The 20,863-nt window shown below is 56.2% G+C and overlaps 1 protein-coding gene across 1 annotated transcript; it reads right to left on the reverse strand.

Moving 5' to 3' along the window:
* Window positions 1–1,819: 1,819 nt before the first annotated feature.
* Window positions 1,820–20,337, reverse strand: SOD1 (superoxide dismutase 1). The gene is made up of 5 exons (XM_076054473.1): window positions 20,079–20,337; window positions 9,446–9,539; window positions 8,675–8,744; window positions 6,709–6,826; window positions 1,820–5,348 (listed from the first exon to the last, which is right to left on the reverse strand). The coding sequence occupies exons 1-5, from the start codon at window positions 20,148–20,150 to the stop codon at window positions 5,238–5,240; spliced, it is 465 nt and encodes a 154-aa protein (XP_075910588.1). The 5' UTR covers window positions 20,151–20,337; the 3' UTR covers window positions 1,820–5,237.
* Window positions 20,338–20,863: the final 526 nt, after the last annotated feature.

Below are 20,863 nucleotides of genomic sequence, written 5' to 3' on the forward strand. Positions count from 1 at the left end.
GTCAGCGCATGATGAGCGAGTCAGTGTATGATGTGTGAGTGAGTCAGCAGCAGAGTGAGTGAGGTGTGAGTCACTGTATGATGTGTGAGTTAGTGAATGATGTGTGAGCGAGTGTATGATGTGTGAGTGAGTCAGTGGCAGTGTGAGTGAGTGTATGATGTGCGAGTCAGTGTATGATGTGTGAGTTAGTGCATGATGTGTGAGTGTATGATGTGAGTCAGCGCACGATGTGTTAGTCAGCGCATGATGAGCGAGTCAGTGTATGATGTGTGAGTGAGTCAGCAGCAGAGTGAGTGAGTGTATGATGTGTGAGTCACTGTATGATGTGTGAGTTAGTGAATGATGTGTGAGCGAGTGTATGATGTGTGAGTGAGTCAGTGGCAGTGTGAGTGAGTGTATGATGTGCGAGTCAGTGTATGATGTGTGAGTCAGTGTATGATGTGCGAGTCAGTGTGTGTGAGTTAGTGAATGATGTGTGAGTTAGTGAATGATGTGTGAGGGAGTGTATGATGTGAGTCAGTGTATGATGTGTGAGTTAGTGCATGATGTGTGAGCGAGTGTATGATGTGTGAGTGAGTCAGTGGCAGTGTGAGTGAGTGTATGATGTGCGAGTCAGTGTATGATGTGTGAGTTAGTGCATGATGTGTGAGTGTATGATGTGAGTCAGCGCACGATGTGTTAGTCAGTGCATGATGAGTGAGTCAGTGTATGATGTGCGAGTGTGGGTGACTCCCTCCACTGGTGGTGATGGTGTAAAGCGTGGGTGACTCCCTCCACTGGTGATGGTGGGGTAAAGTGTGGGTGACTCCCTCCTCTTGGTGGTGGTGGTGGTGGGGTAAAGTGTGGGTGACTCCCTCCTCTTGGTGGTGGGGTAAAGTGTGGGTGACTCCCTCCTCTTGGTGGTGGTGGTGGGGTAAAGTGTGGGTGACTCCCTCCACTTGGTGGTGGTGGTGGGGTAAAGTGTGGGTGACTCCCTCCTCTTGGTGGTGGTGGTAGGGTAAAGTGTGGGTGACTCCCTCCTCTTGGTGGTGGTGGGGTAAAGTGTGGGTGACTCCCTCCTCTTGGTGGTGGTGGTGGGGTAAAGTGTGGGTGACTCCCTCCTCTTGGTGGTGGTGGGGTAAAGTGTGGGTGACTCCCTCCTCTTGGTGGTGGTGGGGTAAAGTGTGGGTGACTCCCTCCTCTTGGTGGTGGTGGGGTAAAGTGTGGGTGACTCCCTCCACTTTGTGATGGTGGTGGTGTAAAGTGTGGGTGACTCCCTCCTCTTGGTGGTGATGGTGGTGTAAAGTGTGGGTGACTCCCTCCACTTGGTGGTGATGGGGAAAAGTGTGGGTGACTCCCTCCTCTTGGTGGTGGTGGTGGGCTAAAGTGTGGGTGACTCCCTCCTCTTGGTGGTGGTGGTGGGCTAAAGTGTGGGTGACTCCCTCCTCTTGGTGGTGGTGGTGGGGGGGTAAAGTGTGGGTGACTCCCTCCTCTTGGTGGTGGTGGTGGGCTAAAGTGTGGGTGACTCCCTCCTCTTGGTGGTGGTGGTGGGGGGGTAAAGTGTGGGTGACTCCCTCCACTTGGTGGTGTTGGTGGGGTAAAGTGTGGGTGACTCCCTCCTCTTGGTGATGGTGGGGGGGTAAAGTGTGGGTGACTCCCACCTCTTGGTGGTGGTGGTGTAAAGTGTGGGTGACTCCCTCCTCTTGGTGGTGATGGGGTAAAGTGTGGGTGACTCCCTCCTCTTGGTGGTGATGGTGGTGGTGTAAAGTGTGGGCGACTCCCTCCCTTTGGTGGTCGCTGCGTGCCGAACCACGGATCCAAAACAACTCCCAAAAACCACTTTTGAATTTCTGACATTTTATTCTTTTCGTGAATTACCGAGCCACAGCGGCAGCAACAGCGGCGGCGGCGCCTTCACGCAAAATCACACAACACGGCCCGTCTCCCCCAAGCTCTCCCGCATAACATTCGGGGGCGAGGGTCGCGTCGTTAGCTGCGCCGACAAAGCAAGTTTCCCGTAGGCTCAGTCTCGACCATGACAGCGCGGAGCGAGCGCTCCCGGGGGGGCTAGGCGGGTTCGCCACCCACCTCCCTCTCTCCTCCCTACCCACCCACCCTACCCACCCTACCCACCCGAGTTCGATTCCCCATCGTGGCCACGGTTACCACCCCCGGCATTGGGGGAGACAGAGGCAGCAGGGAGTGGTGGCGATTGTAGTGGCGATGCGCGAGACACCATCCTCCTCATTAAGCGACGCTATTGGTCGGCGACACTTGCGCCCCCACGCCTCAGCGTGGGCTACCTGGGGGGGATCTGTGCACGTGGCGCTCACCAAGTGCCGCTAAACTTGCCCCTCACGATCTGCGTGGGCTACCTGGGGGATCTTTGTTGTGCGTGTGTGGTGTGCGTAGCGGCCGCCAATGGTTATTCGTGGTTATTTCGGTCAAGTCACCACGTAGAAGGGAAACAATAACATAATAAAAAACATAAAACAATTGGTTTAACGGCACTTGCCCCTCATTATTGTTTTCATGTTTTTATTATTTCATTGTTTCCCTTCTACGTGGTGGTGACTTTACCGAAAGAACCAAGAATATGAATCCCCGCAGTCACGAGAGCTTTAAATCAACATTTAGGCTGCCCATTGGTTTAACGGCACTTGCCCCCTACGATCTGCGTGGCTTACCTGGGGGATCTCTGCACGTGGCTCCCATTAAGCGGTATTGGCTAACAACACTTGCCCCTTACTATCTGCGTGGTTTACCTGGGGGATCGTTGCACGTGGCTCTCATTAAGCGGTATTGGTTAACAACACTTGCCCCTTACTATCTGCGTGGTTTACCTGGGGGATCGTTGCACGTGGCTCTCATTAAGCGGTATTGGTTAACAACACTTGCCCCTTACTATCTGCGTGGCTTACCTGGGGGATCGTTGCACGTGGCTCTCATTAAGCGGTATTGGTTAACGGCACTTGCCCCCTACGATCTGCGTGGCTTACCTGGGGGATCGTTGCACGTGGCTCTCATTAAGCGGTATTGGTTAACAACACTTGCCCCCTACGATCTGCGTGGCTTACCTGGGGGATCTTTGCACGTGGCTCTCATTAAGCGGTATTGGTTAACAACACTTGCCCCTTACTATCTGCGTGGTTTACCTGGGGGATCGTTGCACGTGGCTCTCATTAAGCGGTATTGGTTAACAACACTTGCCCCCTACGATCTGCGTGGCTTACCTGGGGGATCGTTGCACGTGGCGCTCATTAAGCAGTATTGGTTAACAACACTTGCCCCTTACTATCTGCGTGGTTTACCTGGGGGATCGTTGCACGTGGCTCTCATTAAGCGGTACTGGTTAACAACACTTGCCCCCTACGATCTGCGTGGCTTACCTGGGGGATCTTTGCACGTGGCTCTCATCAAGCAGTATTGGTTAACAACACTTGCCCCTTACTATCTGCGTGGTTTACCTGGGGGATCTTTGCACGTGGCTCTCATTAAGCGGTATTGGTTAACAACACTTGCCCCCTACGATCTGCGTGGCTTACCTGGGGGATCGTTGCACGTGGCGCTCATTAAGCAGTATTGGTTAACAACACTTGCCCCTTACTATCTGCGTGGTTTACCTGGGGGATCGTTGCACGTGGCTCTCATTAAGCGGTACTGGTTAACAACACTTGCCCCCTACGATCTGCGTGGCTTACCTGGGGGATCTTTGCACGTGGCTCTCATTAAGCAGTATTGGTTAACAACACTTGCCCCTTACTATCTGCGTGGTTTACCTGGGGGATCTTTGCACGTGGCTCTCATTAAGCGGTATTGGTTAACAACACTTGCCCCCTACGATCTGCGTGGCTTACCTGGGGGATCGTTGCACGTGGCGCTCATTAAGCAGTATTGGTTAACAACACTTGCCCCTTACTATCTGCGTGGTTTACCTGGGGGATCGTTGCACGTGGCTCTCATTAAGCGGTATTGGTTAACAACACTTGCCCCCTACGATCTGCGTGGCTTACCTGGGGGATCTTTGCACGTGGCTCTCATTAAGCAGTATTGGTTAACAACACTTGCCCCTTACTATCTGCGTGGTTTACCTGGGGGATCTTTGCACGTGGCTCTCATTAAGCGGTATTGGTTAACAACACTTGCCCCGCCAAGGGCGGCGTGTCTCCCTGGGGGATCTAAGAGCACTTGAGCCGACACAAGCCGCTGTTAAGGCTACACAGGGAGCGGAGGATGATGAGTGGTCGTGTGATCTTCGTCTAAGTTTGTCCGACAGGGCACAGAAAAGCTATTGGGGGGGGTGGTGTGTGTGGGGGTGGTGTGTGTGTGGTGGTGGTGGTGTGTGTGGGGGTGGTGGTGGTGTGTGTGTGGGGGGGTGGTGGTGGTGTGTGTGTGGGGGGGTGGTGGTGGTGTGTGTGTGGGGGGGTGGTGGTGGTGTGTGTGTGGGGGGGTGGTGGTGGTGTGTGTGGGGGTGGTGTGTGGGGGTGGTGGTGGTGTGTGGTGGTGGTGTGTGGGGGTGGTGTGTGTGGGGGTGGTGGTGGTGTGTGTAGGGGTGGTGTGTGTGTAGGGGTGGTGTGTGTGGGGGGGTGGTGTGTGTGGGGGGGGTGGTGTGTGGGGGTGGTGTGTGTGTGGGGGTGGTGTGTGTGTAGGGGTGGTGTGTGTGGGGGTGGTGTGTGTGGGGGTGGTGTGTGTGTGTGTGGTGGTGTGTGTGGTGGTGGTGGTGTGTGTGGGGGTGGTGTGTGTGGTGGTGGTGGTGGTGTGTGGGGGTGGTGTGTGTGTGGGTGTGTGTGGGGGGTGCCCACCCTCCCTACCTACCCCCCCCCCACCCCACGGGATTCGGTTCGCCAGCGAGGACAAAATCGGTGAGGCGTGCGCCGGCCGCGAGAGATCGTGGCTACGGGAAATCGGTAGCTGCGACATCGTAGCTTTGCAACCGTAGCCACGTGATCGTAGAGCCACGTGATCGTAGAGCCACGTGATCGTAGAGCCACGTGATCGTAGAGCCACGTGATCGCAGAGCCAAGTGATCGCAGAGCCACGTGATCGCAGAGCCACGTGATCGCAGAGCCACGTGATCGCAATCAGCGGGGAGGCGAGCGCCGAGTGCGTCCGCTGGGCGGGAATTTGCCGATTGGCGGAGGGGTGCCTGGGTTTAGCGGCGGCCATTATGGAAGGGGGCGGGGCCAGGGCCAGGTGGGCGGGGCCAGGGGGGGCGGGGCCAGGGGGGGCGGGGCCAGGGGGGGCGGGGCCATCGGGGTTCAGCTCTGGGCCAGGCCGATGACACCGCAGGCCTGGCGCCCCCCGGCGTTTCCCGTCTTCTTGCTCTCCTCGTCGTTCCCGCGGCCCAGGTCGTCCTCTTTCTCGTGCACCTGGGGGGGGCAAGGCGGGGGGCGGGGGAGTGGGTCAGCGGAGGGGTCAGCGGAGGGGTCAGCGGAGGGGTAAGCGGAGGGGTCAGCGGAGGGGTCAGCGGAGGGGTCAGCGGAGGCGCGAGTGGAGTCAGCGTGACAGCGAGTGGAGGAGGGGCGAGTGGAGGGGCGAGCGGGTGAATGAGCGAGCGAGTGAGCAGGTGAGCGAGCCATTGTGCGAGCGGCCGGGAGAGCCAGCGAGCCAGCGAGCGTGACTGGGTGGATGGGTGGGCGAGTGGATGGGTGGAAGCTACCTGCTCATTGGTTTTTTCGGTAAAGTCACGTGTGTAGAAATACAATTAAATTACGTTAAAACAAAAAAAACAATCGCGACGTTTCGATCACAACGCAAGCGATCTTCATCGGGTGTCAAGAACAAATCACGGAGGTAAATAACAACAAAAAGATGAGAGACGAGAATTCAACAAACCTGAACAAAAACATTATGTGAAGCACATCCAGTCAGGCCAACAACACAGTTAGACACTTCCTGGTGGACCACAAATTTCAGAAGAGTGTTAAATTTCGTGTTCAACCTTAATATTTTATTGGAAGCTACCTGGTCTGTCGCTCCGCAGTAAGCTTCAGGTCTTCTCGGCCACAGTCATTCCCTCCCTTCTCTACGCTTGCGAAACGTGGACCCCCCCTAATGGAACATCTTCGCTGGTTAGAAACATTTAGGCTGGCCTGCCTACGATCCATCCTGGGTTTAACCAGACTGGATTGTGTGAGGAGCTCACAAATCCTTGAAAGATCTGGGCAAGGTCCCATCGGTGAGCTCCTCCGGCAGGCAAGGCTGCGATGGCTGGGTCATGTAGCCCGCATGCCCAGCCACCGCATGCCGAAACAGCTTTTGTTTGGCCGGATCGCGGGGGCTAAACGGGCGCGGCACGGGCTAGAGAAGAGATGGAGTGACGTGGTACAGGAGGATCGGCCTCTGTGGAGGAGGCTCGTGAAGGACGCTACTGGGCAGTTGGAGGCAGTCGCCCTCCAACAACAACGGAGGGCGGAGGAGCGACGCTCACAACAACGAGCGGAGCGCCGGGTGGCTAAAGCACAGCAGGTTGGCACAGTAGGGGGCACAGGTGGTGCATCAGCCAGTCATCTCAGTCAGTCGACCCGTGGCACCTGGGTCTGCCCCGTGACCTCCTGCCAGCGGGCGTTCGACACTTCACGTGGCCTCAGGGTGCACATGGCCTGGCACAAGCGTCGTGGTGACGTCACCGCCTCTTAGTGGCGAATGGCGGTTGTTGTTGTTGTTGTTGTGAGTGTGTGAATGGGTGAGTGTGAATGAGTGAGTGTGAGCCAGCGTGCGAGCCCTTACCACGACCGTGCGCCCGACGATGCTGCGTTCTCCGCACAGGGCGATGAGCGAGTCCCGGATGGTGAACTCGGCCACTCCGGCCTCGTTCGCCACGACGTTGCCCAGGTCGCCCACGTGCCTGGCCACAAACAACAAAAAGGTCCCCCAACCACCCCACCCCGCGTAGAACGTCACCACACACCGGTTCGGGGCAAGTGCTGTTGCTTAGCAAGCAGCAGCGGCGAGACAAAGACAAAGGTCCCCCACCGTGTAGCCTCTAGCAGGGCTGTAGGGGCAAGTGCTGTTAGTAGCGAGTAGCAGCAGCTGCCTATGAACACACAAAGACAAAGGTCCCCCGTGTAGCCTCTAGCAGGCTGTAGGGGCAAGTGCTGTTAGTAGCAAGTAGCAGCAGCTACCTATGAACACACAAAGACAAAGGTCCCCCGTGTAGCCTCTAGCAGGGCTGTAGGGGCAAGTGCTGTTAGCGAGCAGCAGCAGCAGCAGCCTATGAACACACAAAGACAAAGGTCCCCCGTGTAGCCTCTAGCAGGGCTGTAGGGGCAAGTGCTGTTAGTAGCCAGTAGCAGCAGCTACCTATGAACACACAAAGACAAAGGTCCCCCGTGTAGCCTCTAGCAGGGCTGTAGGGGCAAGTGCTGTTAGCGAGCAGCAGCAGCAGCCTATGAACACACAAAGACAAAGGTCCCCCGTGTAGCCTCTAGCAGGGCTGTAGGGGCAAGTTCTGTTAGCGAGCAGCAGCAGCAGCCTATGAACACACAAAGACAAAGGTCCCCCGTGTAGCCTCTAGCAGGGCTGTAGGGGCAAGTGCTGTTAGCGAGCAGCAGCAGCAGCCTATGAACACACAAAGACAAAGGTCCCCCGTGTAGCCTCTAGCAGGGCTGTAGGGGCAAGTGCTGTTAGCTTGCAGCAGCAGCAGCCTATGAACACACAAAGACAAAGGTACCCCGTGTAGCCTCTAGCAGGGCTGTAGGGGCAAGTGCTGTTAGTAGCGAGTAGCAGCAGCTGCCTATGAACACACAAAGACAAAGGTCCCCCGTGTAGCCTCTAGCAGGGCTGTAGGGGCAAGTTCTGTTAGCGAGCAGCAGCAGCCTATGAACACACAAAGACAAAGGTCCCCCGTGTAGCCTCTAGCAGGGCTGTAGGGGCAAGTGCTGTAAGCAAGTTGCAACAGCAGCGCCGAGACAAAGACAAAGGTCCCCTGCCGTGTAGCCTCTAGCAGGGCTGTAGGGGCAAGTGCTGTAAGCAAGTTGCAACAGCAGCGCCGAGACAAAGACAAAGGTCCCCTGCCGTGTAGCCTCTAGCAGGGCTGTAGGGGCAAGTTCTGTTAGCGAGCAGCAGCAGCAGCAGCAGCCTATGAAGGCCGGCAGTGTGTGGCACACGAGAGCCAGGTGTAGGGGCAAGCCAACACCACCACCAACCACCACCACCACCAACACCACCAACACCAACACCACCACCAACACCACCACCACCACCAACCACCACCACCACCACCCACCACCACCACCACCCAACACCACCACCACCAACACCACCACCACCAACACCACCACCAACACCACCACCAACCACCACCACCAACCACCACCACCAACCACCACCACCACCACCAACACCACCACCAACACCACCAACAACACCACCACCACCAACACCACCACCACCACCAACCACCACCACCACCACCACCAACCACCAACACCACCACCACCACCAACACCACCACCAACACCACCACCACCACCACCAACCACCACCACCACCAACACCACCACCACCACCAACACCAACCACCAACCACCACCACGCCCGGCCACCTAGTGGAGGCCCCAAGGCAGCGGTGCAGAATCACCGCCAGCCAGGCGCGGGGGTGTTGGCCGCGGGCGGGAGTCGAACCTCGGGGCGCCAGGCACGGAGCCCCCCCCGGGGAGGGAAGTGACTGGGCGCCGGGGACCTCTGCGCTCACCTCTCGGCATCGTCGGGACCACCGTGGGTCTTGTTGCTGGGGTTGAAGTGGGGCCCGGCGCTGGTACAGCCTGCGCGATCACACGCGGACACACACACACACACACGCGGACACACACACACACACACGCGGACACACACACACACACACGTGGACACACACACACGCACGCACGCACGCACGCGCAGACGCACGCACAGACACGCAAACACAATCATCAATACATTACGCACGCGCGTACACACAAGCACGATAAATTACACACGCACGTACGCACAATCACACACGCACAGACACTAACACGCGCACAAACCAACACTCGCACGCTCGCGTAACCGCACATACCAACACGCACACACACACGCACGTTCGTAATGGGGGTGGGGGGGGGGGTGGGAGGTCTCCCTCTGGCCCAGCATTCGACGGTTCAGAGCTACGGCCAGTGTGCCGCCCCCACCACCACCCCCACCACCACCACCACCCCCACCACCACCCCCACCACCACCACCACCACCACCTCCACCACCACCACCACCCCCACCACCCCCACCACCACCACCACCACCCCCACCACCACCCCCACCACCCCCACCACCCCCACCACCCCCACCACCACCTCCACCACCGCCACCGCCACCCCCACCTCCACCACCACCCTCACCACCACCCCCACCACCACCACCACCACCACCACCCCCACCACCACCACCATCACCACCACCACCACCACCCCCACCACCACCACCACCCCAGCCCCCAGGGGGTCTTCACCGTTGGTGTTGTCTCCGTAGGCGTGGACGTGCAGTCCGTGCTTGCCGGGGCTCAGGCCTGAGATGTGTCCCTTGACCACCACGGGTCCACAGCCCTGGCAAAGACAAACACGTGCCCCCCCGCGTCACCACGGCAGTGAAGACTTCAACAGAGATGTCGGGGAGGCGGGGCAAAGTGCTGCGAAGCAGCAGCGCTCACACTCACACGCACACACTCACACACGCACGTTCACACACGCACACACACAGGCTCACGCACAGGCTCGCACACACACGAACGCACAGGCTCGCACACACACACTGACAAACTCACAGACTCGCACACACACACACACAGGCTCACGCGCACTCACACACGCACACTCATGCATACCAAGACAAAGATCCCCCGTATAACCTTAACAGACTATTGTTAGCGAGTAGCAGCACCTACCAAGGCCGGCACGGCAAACGAGGGGCTGGGTGGCCAGCAGCACCACGCCCGGCCGCCTTTGTCTCCCCCCCGTGGCGATGTTCACTACACCGCTACAACAGGTACTCATTTGAGGCCGAGTCGACCTAAGGGAGGCCCAGGACCAGTTCTGATAATCGTCACCGGTGTTGTATATACGCATGTTGAATGTCTTTCGCACCGTACGCAGCCAACCGTGCCAAACCGGAGGTGTTAGCCGTGAGCAGGAATCGAACTCGGGTCGCCGGGTTCGTAGTGCGGATGCGCTAACTGCTGCGCCACCGCTCCCCCGTACAGCCTCAACGGGCTCTCACGGGGCAAGTGCTCTCAGTAGCAGAGGCTACGAAGGCCGGCACGGACACGCGAGGGGGTGGGTGGCCAGCACCACCACCACACGCACCACCACCACCACACACACACGCACCACCACACACACACACACACACCACCACCACCCACACCACCACCACCACACACACACCACCACACACACCACCACCACCACACACACACCACCACACACACCACCACCACACACGGACCACCACCACACACGCACCACCACAGCAGCACCACCACCACCACCACCAACCACACACACACGCGCACCACCACCACCCACACGCACCACCACCACCCACACGCACCACCACCACCACCCACACCCACCACCCACACGCACCACCACCCACACCCACCACCACACGCACCACCACCACACACACCACCAACACACACCACCACACAACACACCACCCACACACACCACCACACAAATCACAACATTGTCACAGGCAAAGAAAGCCCATGTGGGATATTCTCGCAATAACGGTCCACAGACGTTATCACAACAGATACACAGAGTCACGTGGTCTACTGGAGGCTTGAGAGCTGGTTTGGAGAGCGACAGAGAGTAAGAGAGACAGAGAGAGGGGTGTAGAGATCTCTCGATCAGATTGGGAGGTTGACCACACTGCTCACTGGAGGATTGAGCTGGTTTGGAAAGGCGAGAGGGACAGAGACAGATCTCTAGATGAGATGGGAGGGGTTCAGAGTGGGGGTAGCCACACAGCTCACTGTGGAGGCTTGCCCTGATGTGGAGAGAGAGGGAGAGAGAGAGGGGTAGAGATCTCTAGATGAGATGGGAGGGGTTCAGAGTGGAGTTGGCCACAGCTCACTGGAGGCTTGAGAGCTGGTGTGGAGGGGGTAGAGATCTCTAGATCAGATTGGGAGGTTGACCACACTGCTCACTGGAGGTTTGAGCTAGTTTGGAGAGGAGACAGCGAGAGAGACATATCTCTAGATGAGATTGGAGAGGTTCAGAGTGGGGGTAGCCACACAGCTCACTGTGGAGGCTTGACCTGATGTGGAGAGAGAGAGACAGAGAGGGGTAGAGATGTCTAGATCAGATTGGGAGGTTGACCACACTGCTCACTGGATGTTTGAGCTGGTTTGGAGAGGAGAGAGGGATAGAGAGAGACAGATCTCTAGATGAGATTGGAGGGGTTCAGAATGGAGGTGGCCACAGCTCACTAGAGGCTTGAGAGCTGGTTGGAGAGAGAGGGAGAGATCTCTAGATGAGATGGGAGGTTGACCACACTGCTCACTGGAGGATTGAGCTGGTTTGGAGAGGAGACAGCGAGAGAGACAGAGCTCTAGATGAGATTGGAGAGGTTCAGAGTGGGGGTAGCCACACAGCTCACTGTGGAGGCTTGACCTGATGTGGAGAGAGAGAGAGACAGAGAGGGGTAGAGATCTCTAGATCAGATTGGGAGGTTGACCACACTGCTCACTGGATGTTTGAGCTGGTTTGGAGAGGAGAGAGGGATAGAGAGAGACAGATCTCTAGATGAGATTGGAGGGGTTCAGAATGGAGGTGGCCACAGCTCACTAGAGGCTTGAGAGCTGGTTGGAGAGAGGGGTAGACAGATTGGGAGGTTGACCACACTGCTCACTGGAGGATTGAGCTGGTTTGGAGAGGACACAGCGAGAGAGACAGCGAGAGCGAGCGGTGTAGCGAGCGGCAAACTTTTAAACTAGCGACGCCCGGAGCCTCCCCGAGCCCCCCAGGACCGCGTCACGACCCCAGCGCCTCCCGACAAAAACAACAATTCCAAAGCTCAACTGGGATGCCGGCGAAAGTGCCCGGCGGTTACCCACCGCATCGTCACCACCACCACCACAACAGCAGCAACACGGGAACTTTGCCCACCACCCCCACCACCCCCCACCACCCCCACCATCCCCCCCACCATCCCCCCCACCAAAGCGTTTCGGGCAACAGAGCAAGCGGCGCAGGGCGACGGTCAAAGTTTCGTTTCCGAAATATTTTACCGCCACAGCCACCACCACAGCCACCGCCACAGCCACCGCACGAATGCGGTAAAGGGGGGGGGGGGGGGGCGGTGTTGAGACACTTTGCGTGGCCTTGACGTGCACCCAGCCTGGCACAAAGCTCCGCGGTGACGTCGCCGCCGCCGCCGCCGCAGCTTAGTGACGAATGGCGCTTGTTGTTGTTGATGTTGATGTTGTGTGCGCTAACAGCACTTGCCCAAACAGTCCGTGAAGGCTTATACGGGTGGAGGGGATCTTTGTCCGCGCACACACACACACACGCGCACACACGCACACACACGCACGCACACGCACACACACGCGCACACACACGCGCACACGCACACACACACACGCGCACACACACACACACACGCACACGCGCACACACACACACACACACATGCGCACACACACACACACGCGCACACACACACACGCGCACACGCACACACACACACGCGCACACACACACACGCACACGCGCACACACGCACACACGCACGCACACACGCACACGCGCACACACACACACGCGCACACGCACACACGCACACACGCACACACACAGGCACGCACAGGCACGCACAGGTCATGACCGCAATAATCCACCGGTAACAGCCGGGGAACAGTCCAGAAAATCTGGTCAACATCCACGCAGCGGTCAAACCACGAAACGCGCCCCACGCCTCATTACACGGTGCTGTGACGCTCATTAGCGGGGAGGGATTCCGCAGTGAATAGACCAGGGCTGATGATGATGGTGGCGTCTAGGGGTGGTTTACATCCACCAGTAGATAGACCACAGCTGATGATGGTGGTGGCGTCTAGGGGTGGTCTACATCCACCAGTAGATAGACCACGGCTGATGATGATGGTGGCGTCTAGGGGTGGTCTACATCCACCAGTAGATAGACCACAGCTGATGATGATGGCGGTGGTGTCTAGGGGTGGTCTACATCCACCAGTAGATAGACCACGGCTGATGATGATGGTGGTGGCGTCTAGGGGTGGTCTACATCCACCAGTAGATAGACCACAGCTGATGATGATGGTGGTGGTGTCTAGGGGTGGTCTACATCCACCAGTAGATAGACCATGGCTGATGATGATGGTGGTGGTGTCTAGGGGTGGTCTACATCCACCAGTAGATAGAGCACGGCTGATGATGATGATGGTGGTGTCTAGGGGTGGTCTACATCCACCAGTAGATAGACCACAGCTGATGATGATGATGGTGGTGTCTAGGGGTGGTCTACATCCACCAGTAGATAGACCACAGCTGATGATGATGATGGTGGTGGTGGTGTCTAGGGGTGGTCTACATCCACCAGTAGATAGAGCACGGCTGATGATGATGATGGTGGTGGTGGTGTCTAGGGGTGGTCTACATCCACCAGTAGATAGACCACGGCTGATGATGATGATGGTGGTTGTCTAGGGGTGGTCTACATCCACCAGTAGATAGAGCACGGCTGATGATGATGATGGTGGTGGTTGTCTAGGGGTGGTCTACATCCACCAGTAGATAGACCACAGCTGATGATGATGGCGGTGGTGTCTAGGGGTGGTATACATCCACCAGTAGATAGACCACGGCTGATGATGGTGATGGTGGTGTCTAGGGGTGGTCTACATCCACCAGTAGATAGACCACAGCTGATGATGGTGATGGTGGTGTCTAGGGGTGGTCTACATCCACCAGTAGATAGACCACGGCTGATGATGATGATGGTGGTGTCTAGGGGTGGTCTACATCCACCAGTAGATAGACCACAGCTGATGATGATGGTGGTGTCTAGGGGTGGTCTACATCCACCAGTAGATAGAGCACGGCTGATGATGATGATGGTGGTGGGTGTCTAGGGGTGGTCTACATCCACCAGTAGATAGACCACGGCTGATGATGATGATGGTGGTGGCGTCTAGGGGTGGTCTACATCCACCAGTAGATAGACCACAGCTGATGATGATGGTGGTGTCTAGGGGTGGTCTACATCCACCAGTAGATAGACCACGGCTGATGATGATGGTGGTGGTGGTGTCTAGGGGTGGTCTACATCCACCAGTAGATAGACCACGGCTGATGATGATAATGGTGGTGGTGGTGTCTAGGGGTGGTCTACATCCACCAGTAGATAGACCACGGCTGATGATGATGATGGTGGTGGTGTCTAGGGGTGGTCTACATCCACCAGTAGATAGACCACAGCTGATGATGATGGTGGTGGTGTCTAGGGGTGGTCTACATCAACCAGTAGATAGAGCACGGCTGATGATGATGATGGTGGTGTCTAGGGGTGGTCTACATCCACCAGTAGATAGACCACAGCTGATGATGATGGTGGTGTCTAGGGGTGGTCTACATCCACCAGTAGATAGACCACAGCTGATGATGATGGTGGTGGTGTCTAGGGGTGGTCTACATCCACCAGTAGATAGACCACGGCTGATGATGATGGTGGTGGGTGTCCAGGGGTGGTCTACATCCACCAGTAGATAGACCACAGCTGATGATGATGGTGGTGTCTAGGGGTGGTCTACATCCACCAGTAGATAGACCACGGCTGATGATGATGATGGTGGTGTCTAGCGGTGGTCTACATCCACCAGTAGATAGACCACGGCTGATGATGATGATGGTGGTGGTGTCTAGGGGTGGTCTACATCCACCAGTAGATAGACCACAGCTGATGATAATGATGGTGGTGGTGTCTAGGGGTGGTCTACATCCACCAGTAGATAGACCACAGCTGATGATGATGGTGGTGTCTAGGGGTGGTCTACATCCACCAGTAGATAGACCACAGCTGATGATGATGATGGTGGTGTCTAGGGGTGGTCTACATCCACCAGTAGATAGACCACGGCTGATGATGATGATGGTGGTGTCTAGGGGTGGTCTACATCCACCAGTAGATAGACCACGGCTGATGATGATGATGGTGGTGTCTAGGGGTGGTCTACATCCACCAGTAGATAGACCACAGCTGATGATGATGATGGTGGTGGTGTCTAGGGGTGGTCTACATCCACCAGTAGATAGACCACGGCTGATGATGATGATGGTGGTGTCTAGGGGTGGTCTACATCCACCAGTAGATAGACCACAGCTGATGATGATGATGGTGGTGGTGTCTAGGGGTGGTCTACATCCACCAGTAGATAGACCACGGCTGATGATGATGGTGGTGGTGTCTAGGGGTGGTCTACATCCACCAGTAGATAGACCACAGCTGATGATGATGATGGTGTCTAGGGGTGGTCTACATCCACCAGTAGATAGACCACAGCTGATGATGATGATGGTGGTGTCTAGGGGTGGTCTACATCCACCAGTAGATAGAGCACGGCTGATGATGATGATGGTGGTGGTGGCGTCTAGGGGTGGTCTACATCCACCAGTAGATAGACCACGGCTGATGATGATGGTGGTGGTGTCTAGGGGTGGTCTACATCCACCAGTAGATAGACCACAGCTGATGATGATGATGGTGTCTAGGGGTGGTCTACATCCACCAGTAGATAGACCACAGCTGATGATGATGATGATGGTGGTGTCTAGGGGTGGTCTACATCCACCAGTAGATAGACCACGGCTGATGATGATGATGGTGGTGTCTAGGGGTGGTCTACATCCACCAGGAGATAGACCACGGCTGATGATGATGATGGTGGTGGTGGCGTCTAGGGGTGGTCTATATCCACCAGTAGAGAGACCACAGCTGATGATGGAGGCTAGGGGAGGCCTCCATCCAACAGTGGACAGACCACGGCTGATGGAGGCTTGAGAAGGCCTCAGTCCACACTATCATCATCCAGCAGTGGTCCATCCACTTGTTGGATGATGACGATTCTCAATTTATATATATTTTTTTATCAAAGGGACGGGAAATCGGATTTTTCCCTCCCCCTCCCCCGCCCCCCCCCCGCTGTGGTGAATCGAGACAGAATCGAATCGCTGCCATTCCCTCCACTAACCCCCCCCCTTTGCACTGGGAGGCTACGAAATCACGGCGGCGGTGACGTCACCACGGCGCCTGTGCCAGGCTAGGTGCACTCCCGAGACCACGTGAAGCGTTGGAAGTGCTTCGCTGCTGATAGGTCACTGAACAGACACCCCAGCCGGTGCCATGGGTTGACTGCTGCTGTGCCAGGCTAGGTGCAGGTCACATGACAGACCCAGGTGCCATGGGTTGTGACTGCTGTGCCAGGCTAGGTGCAGGTCACATGACAGACCCAGGTGCCATGGGTTGTGACTGCTGTGCCAGGCTAGGTGCAGGTCACATGACAGACCCAGGTGCCATGGGTTGACTGCTGCTGTGCCAGGCTAGGTGCAGGTCACAGGACAGACCCAAGTGCCATGGGTTGTGACTGCTGTGCCAGGCTAGGTGCAGGTCACAGGACAGACCTAGCAGGTACCATGGGTCAACTGACTGAGATGACTGGCAGAGATGCACCACACAGCTTGAACCCCCGTTCGTTTTATCCGCCCGGCGCTCCGCTCATTTGTTGTGAGCGTCGCTCCTCCGCCCTCCATTGTTGCCGCTGGCGGGGGCGACTGCCTCCAAGCCGCCGAGGCAGCCTCAAGGTGCACCTAGCCTGGCACTTGTCCTGTAGCGTCCTTCGCCTCCTCCTCCTCCTCCTCAGCGGAGACCGATCGTGACACCGCTGTACAGCGACAACAACCCCCGGCATCATCTTACCCCAGACTCGAATCGCGGCACAATTATCCCAGCCATAAAACTAACCGAACGTCAGGCGATTAGTGCTCCAGATAATTACGCAGTGGGGGGGGGTCATCGTCGTCGTCAGAAGTGGTGGATTCACGAAGGGCGATTAAAGCCAAGCAAAGCGGCGAAACCACTGACATCGGCATTTACATTTACACCATTTCTTATTTTTTTAATTTTCAGTGTAAGGCCCCACTGAGCTGCCCATGCAAGTTGCTCCGTTTCAGAAACGACATCCTGGCTATCACGAGTGACAGCAAGCTCAAACGGAGTGGCCTTATCATCATCATCATGGTGTGGAAATGTATAAGCAGCATCCGAATAACTCCCTAAAGGCGTAACGTTGATTCTCAATGTGGTAGGGTGAAAGGCGGAGGATTTGGAGACAAATCCACGCAACCACAGGGACAGAGAGAGAGAGAGAGACGCAGACTCCAAATACATGGTGTTTTAAAGAGATGGACCCAATTTCAGAGATGTAGCCATTTCAAATCGGGTCCATCGTTTTTGAAACACCCTGAATGGAACCCACGACCTCCTGTATACCAGACGAGGTAATTAACATCTCCTAGCCACCGTGATGATGATGGTGGTGGAACCCACGACCTCCTGTACACCAGGCGAGGTAGTCAACATCTCCTAGCCACCGTGATGATGATGATGAGAGAGTGACACGCAGACTCCAAATATACACCAGGCAGTGTCAGGGTCGGGGTGGAACCCACGACCTCCTGCATACCAGGCGAGGTAGTCAACATCTCCTAGCCACCGTGATGATGGTGGAACCCACGACCTCCTGTACACCAGGCGAGGTAGTCAACATCTCCTAGCCACCGTGATGATGATGGTGGTGGAACCCACGACCTCCTGTACACCAGGCGAGGTAGTCAACATCTCCTAGCCACCGTGATGATGATGGTGGTGGAACCCACGACCTCATGTACACCAGGCGAGGTAGTCAACATTTCCTAGCTACCGTGATGATGATGGTGAGAGACGCAGACTCCAAATATACAGCAGCAGCAGGCATTGTCAGGGTCGGGATCGAACCCACGACCTCCTTGCAAGCCAACGCCCCTATAAACACAACAGCCAGAATGGACGAGTATTGCTCATCGATTCATCGTGAGCAATGATGCAATCAAATAGAATCTGTGTTCTTTGGTTCTTTCGGTAAAGTCACGTAGAATGAGAATAAAATAATACATTGATAAAATAAAATAACACAATAATTTTCTCACGACGTTTCGGCCACAACACAAGCGAAACGTCGTGAGAAAATTATTGGTGTTATTTTATTTGATCAATTTATTATTTTATTCTCATTCTACGAAATAACCAAAGCAGATGAATCCTTGCAGTCACGAAAGCTTTAAATCGAAATTTAGAATCTGTGTGTTGTGTGTGTGGAGCGGTGGGTGTAGTGGTTAGCGCCACACTGCGCTACTGAACCCGGCGACCCGGGTTCGATTCCCGCTCACGGCCATCACCACCACCACCGGTGACGATTCTCTGAACCGGTCCTGGGCCTCCCCTAGGTCGACTCAGCATCAAATGAGTACCTGGTATAGCGGTGTAGTAGTGTAGTAAACATCGCTAGCACTGGGGGAGACAAAGGCGGCCGGGCGTGGTGCTGCTGGACACCCACCGGCACTTGCCACGACAGCCTGCTAGAGGCTACACGCGGAGCTTTGTCCGTGTGTGTGTGTGTGGGGTGTATGTGTGGCGTGGTGTGTGTGGGGTGTATTGCGTGTGTGTGGTGTGGTGTGTTGTGTGGTGTGTCTGTGTGTGTGTGTTGTGGTGTGTATCTGTGTGTCTTGTGGTGTGTGTTGTGTGGTGTGTGTTGTGTGTGGCGTGTGTGTTGTGTGTGGTGTGGTGTGTCTGTGTGTGTGGTGTGTGTCTGTGTGTCTTGTGGTGTGTTGTGTGTGTTGTGTGGTGTGTCTGTGTGTGTTGTGTGTGGTGTGGTGTGTCTGTGTCTGGTGTGTCTGTGTGTGTTGTGGTGTGTTGTGCGTGGGGTGTATGTCGTGTGTCTGTATGTGTGTGGTGTGTGTGTTGTGTCTGTGGTGTGTGTGTTGTGTCTGTGGTGTGTGTGGGGTGTGTGTGATGTGTCTGTATGTGTTGTGGTGTGTGTGTGTCTGTGTGTGTGTGGTGTGTGTGTCTGTGTGTGGTGTGTTGTGTTGCGTGTGGTGTGTGTGTGGTGTGTTGTGTTGCGTGTGGTGTGTTGTGTTGCGTGTGGTGTGTGGTGTGGCGTGTGGTGTGTGGTGTGGCGTGTGGTGTGTGGTGTGTTGTGTTGCGTGTGGTGTGTGGTGTTGCGTGTGGTGTGTTGTGTTGCGTGTGGTGTGTGTGTGGCGTGTGTGGCGTGGTGTGTTGTGTGTGGTGTGTTGTGTGGTGTCTGTGTTGTGTGTCTGTGTGGTGTGTCTGTGTGGTGTGTGTTGTGTGTGTCTATGTGTTGTGGTGTGTGTCTATGTGTTGTGGTGTGTGTCTGTGTGTGGTGTGTGTGATGTGTGTGGTGTGTGTGGTGTGTGTTGTGTGGTGTGTTGAGTGGTGTGTGTCTGTGTGTGGCGTGGTGTGTTGTGTGTGGTGTGTTATGTGGTGTCTGTGTGTGTCTGTGTGTCTGTGTGGTGTGTCTGTGTGGTGTGTGTTGTGTGTGTCTATGTGTTGAGTGGTGTGTGTTTGTGTGTGGTGTGTCTGTGTGTGTGTGTCTGTGTGTGTGTGGGGAGCGATAGTGTAGCGGTTAGCGCGCTGCGCTATGAACCTGGCGACCCGGGTTCGATATCTGAACCGGTCCCGGGCCTCCCCTAGGTCAACTCAGCCTCAAATGAGTACCTGGTGCGGTGTGTAAACATCGTCACTAGGGAGACAAAGGCGGTCGGGCGTGGTGCTGGCCACCCACCCCCTCGTGTACCGTTCCGGCCTTCATAGGTGCTCGCTAACAGCACTTGCCCCTACAGTCTGTTAAGGCTATACGGGGGATCTTTGTCTTTGTTGTGTGTGGTGTGTCTGTGTGTGTGGTGTGTCTGTGTGTGGTGTGTGTCTATGTGTGTGTGTGTGTCTATGTGTTGAGTGGTGTGTGTGTGTCTATGTGTGTCTGTGTGTGTCTATGTGTGTGTGGTCACCTCCTGTTCGAAATGCACCGTGCCGGTCACGGGCGAATCGCCCTTGAGCACACAAACCGCTCTGCTCGCCATCGTACTGTCCACCACCAACACCACCACCAAGACCTTTCCCTCCCTGTCTCTCTCCTCCTCCTTCCTTCGTAGACTCTCGAGTCTCCTTCTCCGGCGACGTTCGAAGGCGGAGACGCAGCAACAGAGCGGACAGCTGCGACACAGCAGAGGGAGAGGAGACGCAGCAGACAGCAATGGCGGTTGTAACGCCGTTCCCTTATATAGGCGGGATAGCCAATGGGTGGGCCCGGGTCTTAGGGGTGGCTGAGCCCAATGGGTGGGGCGGGATCACCGGGATAGCCAATGGGTGGGCCGGGGTCTTAGGGGTGTTGCGCCAATGGGTGGGGCGGGATCACAGGGATAGCCAATGGGTGGGCCGGATCTTAGGGGTGCTGACCCAATGGGTGGGGAAGGATAACTGGGATAGCCAATGGGCAGGCCGGGTCTTGGGCCCTGAACCAATGGGGGAGGCGGTACTCTGCATAGCCAATGGCGGTGGGCGGGTCTTGGGGTGCTGAACCAATGGGGGAGCCGGGACCCCGGAGAGCCAATGGGAAGTCGGAATCTGTGTGGGTGGATTGGTGAGTGAATAGGTGGGTGGGTGAGTGAGTGGATGAGTGGGTGAGTGAGTGAGTAGGTGAGTGAGTGAGTGGGTGAGTGAGTAAGTGGGTGATTGAGTGGTTGAGTGAATTGGTGGGTGAGTGAGTAGGTGGGTGAGTGAGTGGTTGAGTGAG

This window comes from Petromyzon marinus, chromosome 66 (assembly GCF_048934315.1).
Source record: "Petromyzon marinus isolate PM22_M1 ecotype Great Lakes invasive population chromosome 66, UKy_Petmar_22M1.pri1.0, whole genome shotgun sequence".
Lineage (NCBI taxonomy): Eukaryota > Metazoa > Chordata > Hyperoartia > Petromyzontiformes > Petromyzontidae > Petromyzon > Petromyzon marinus.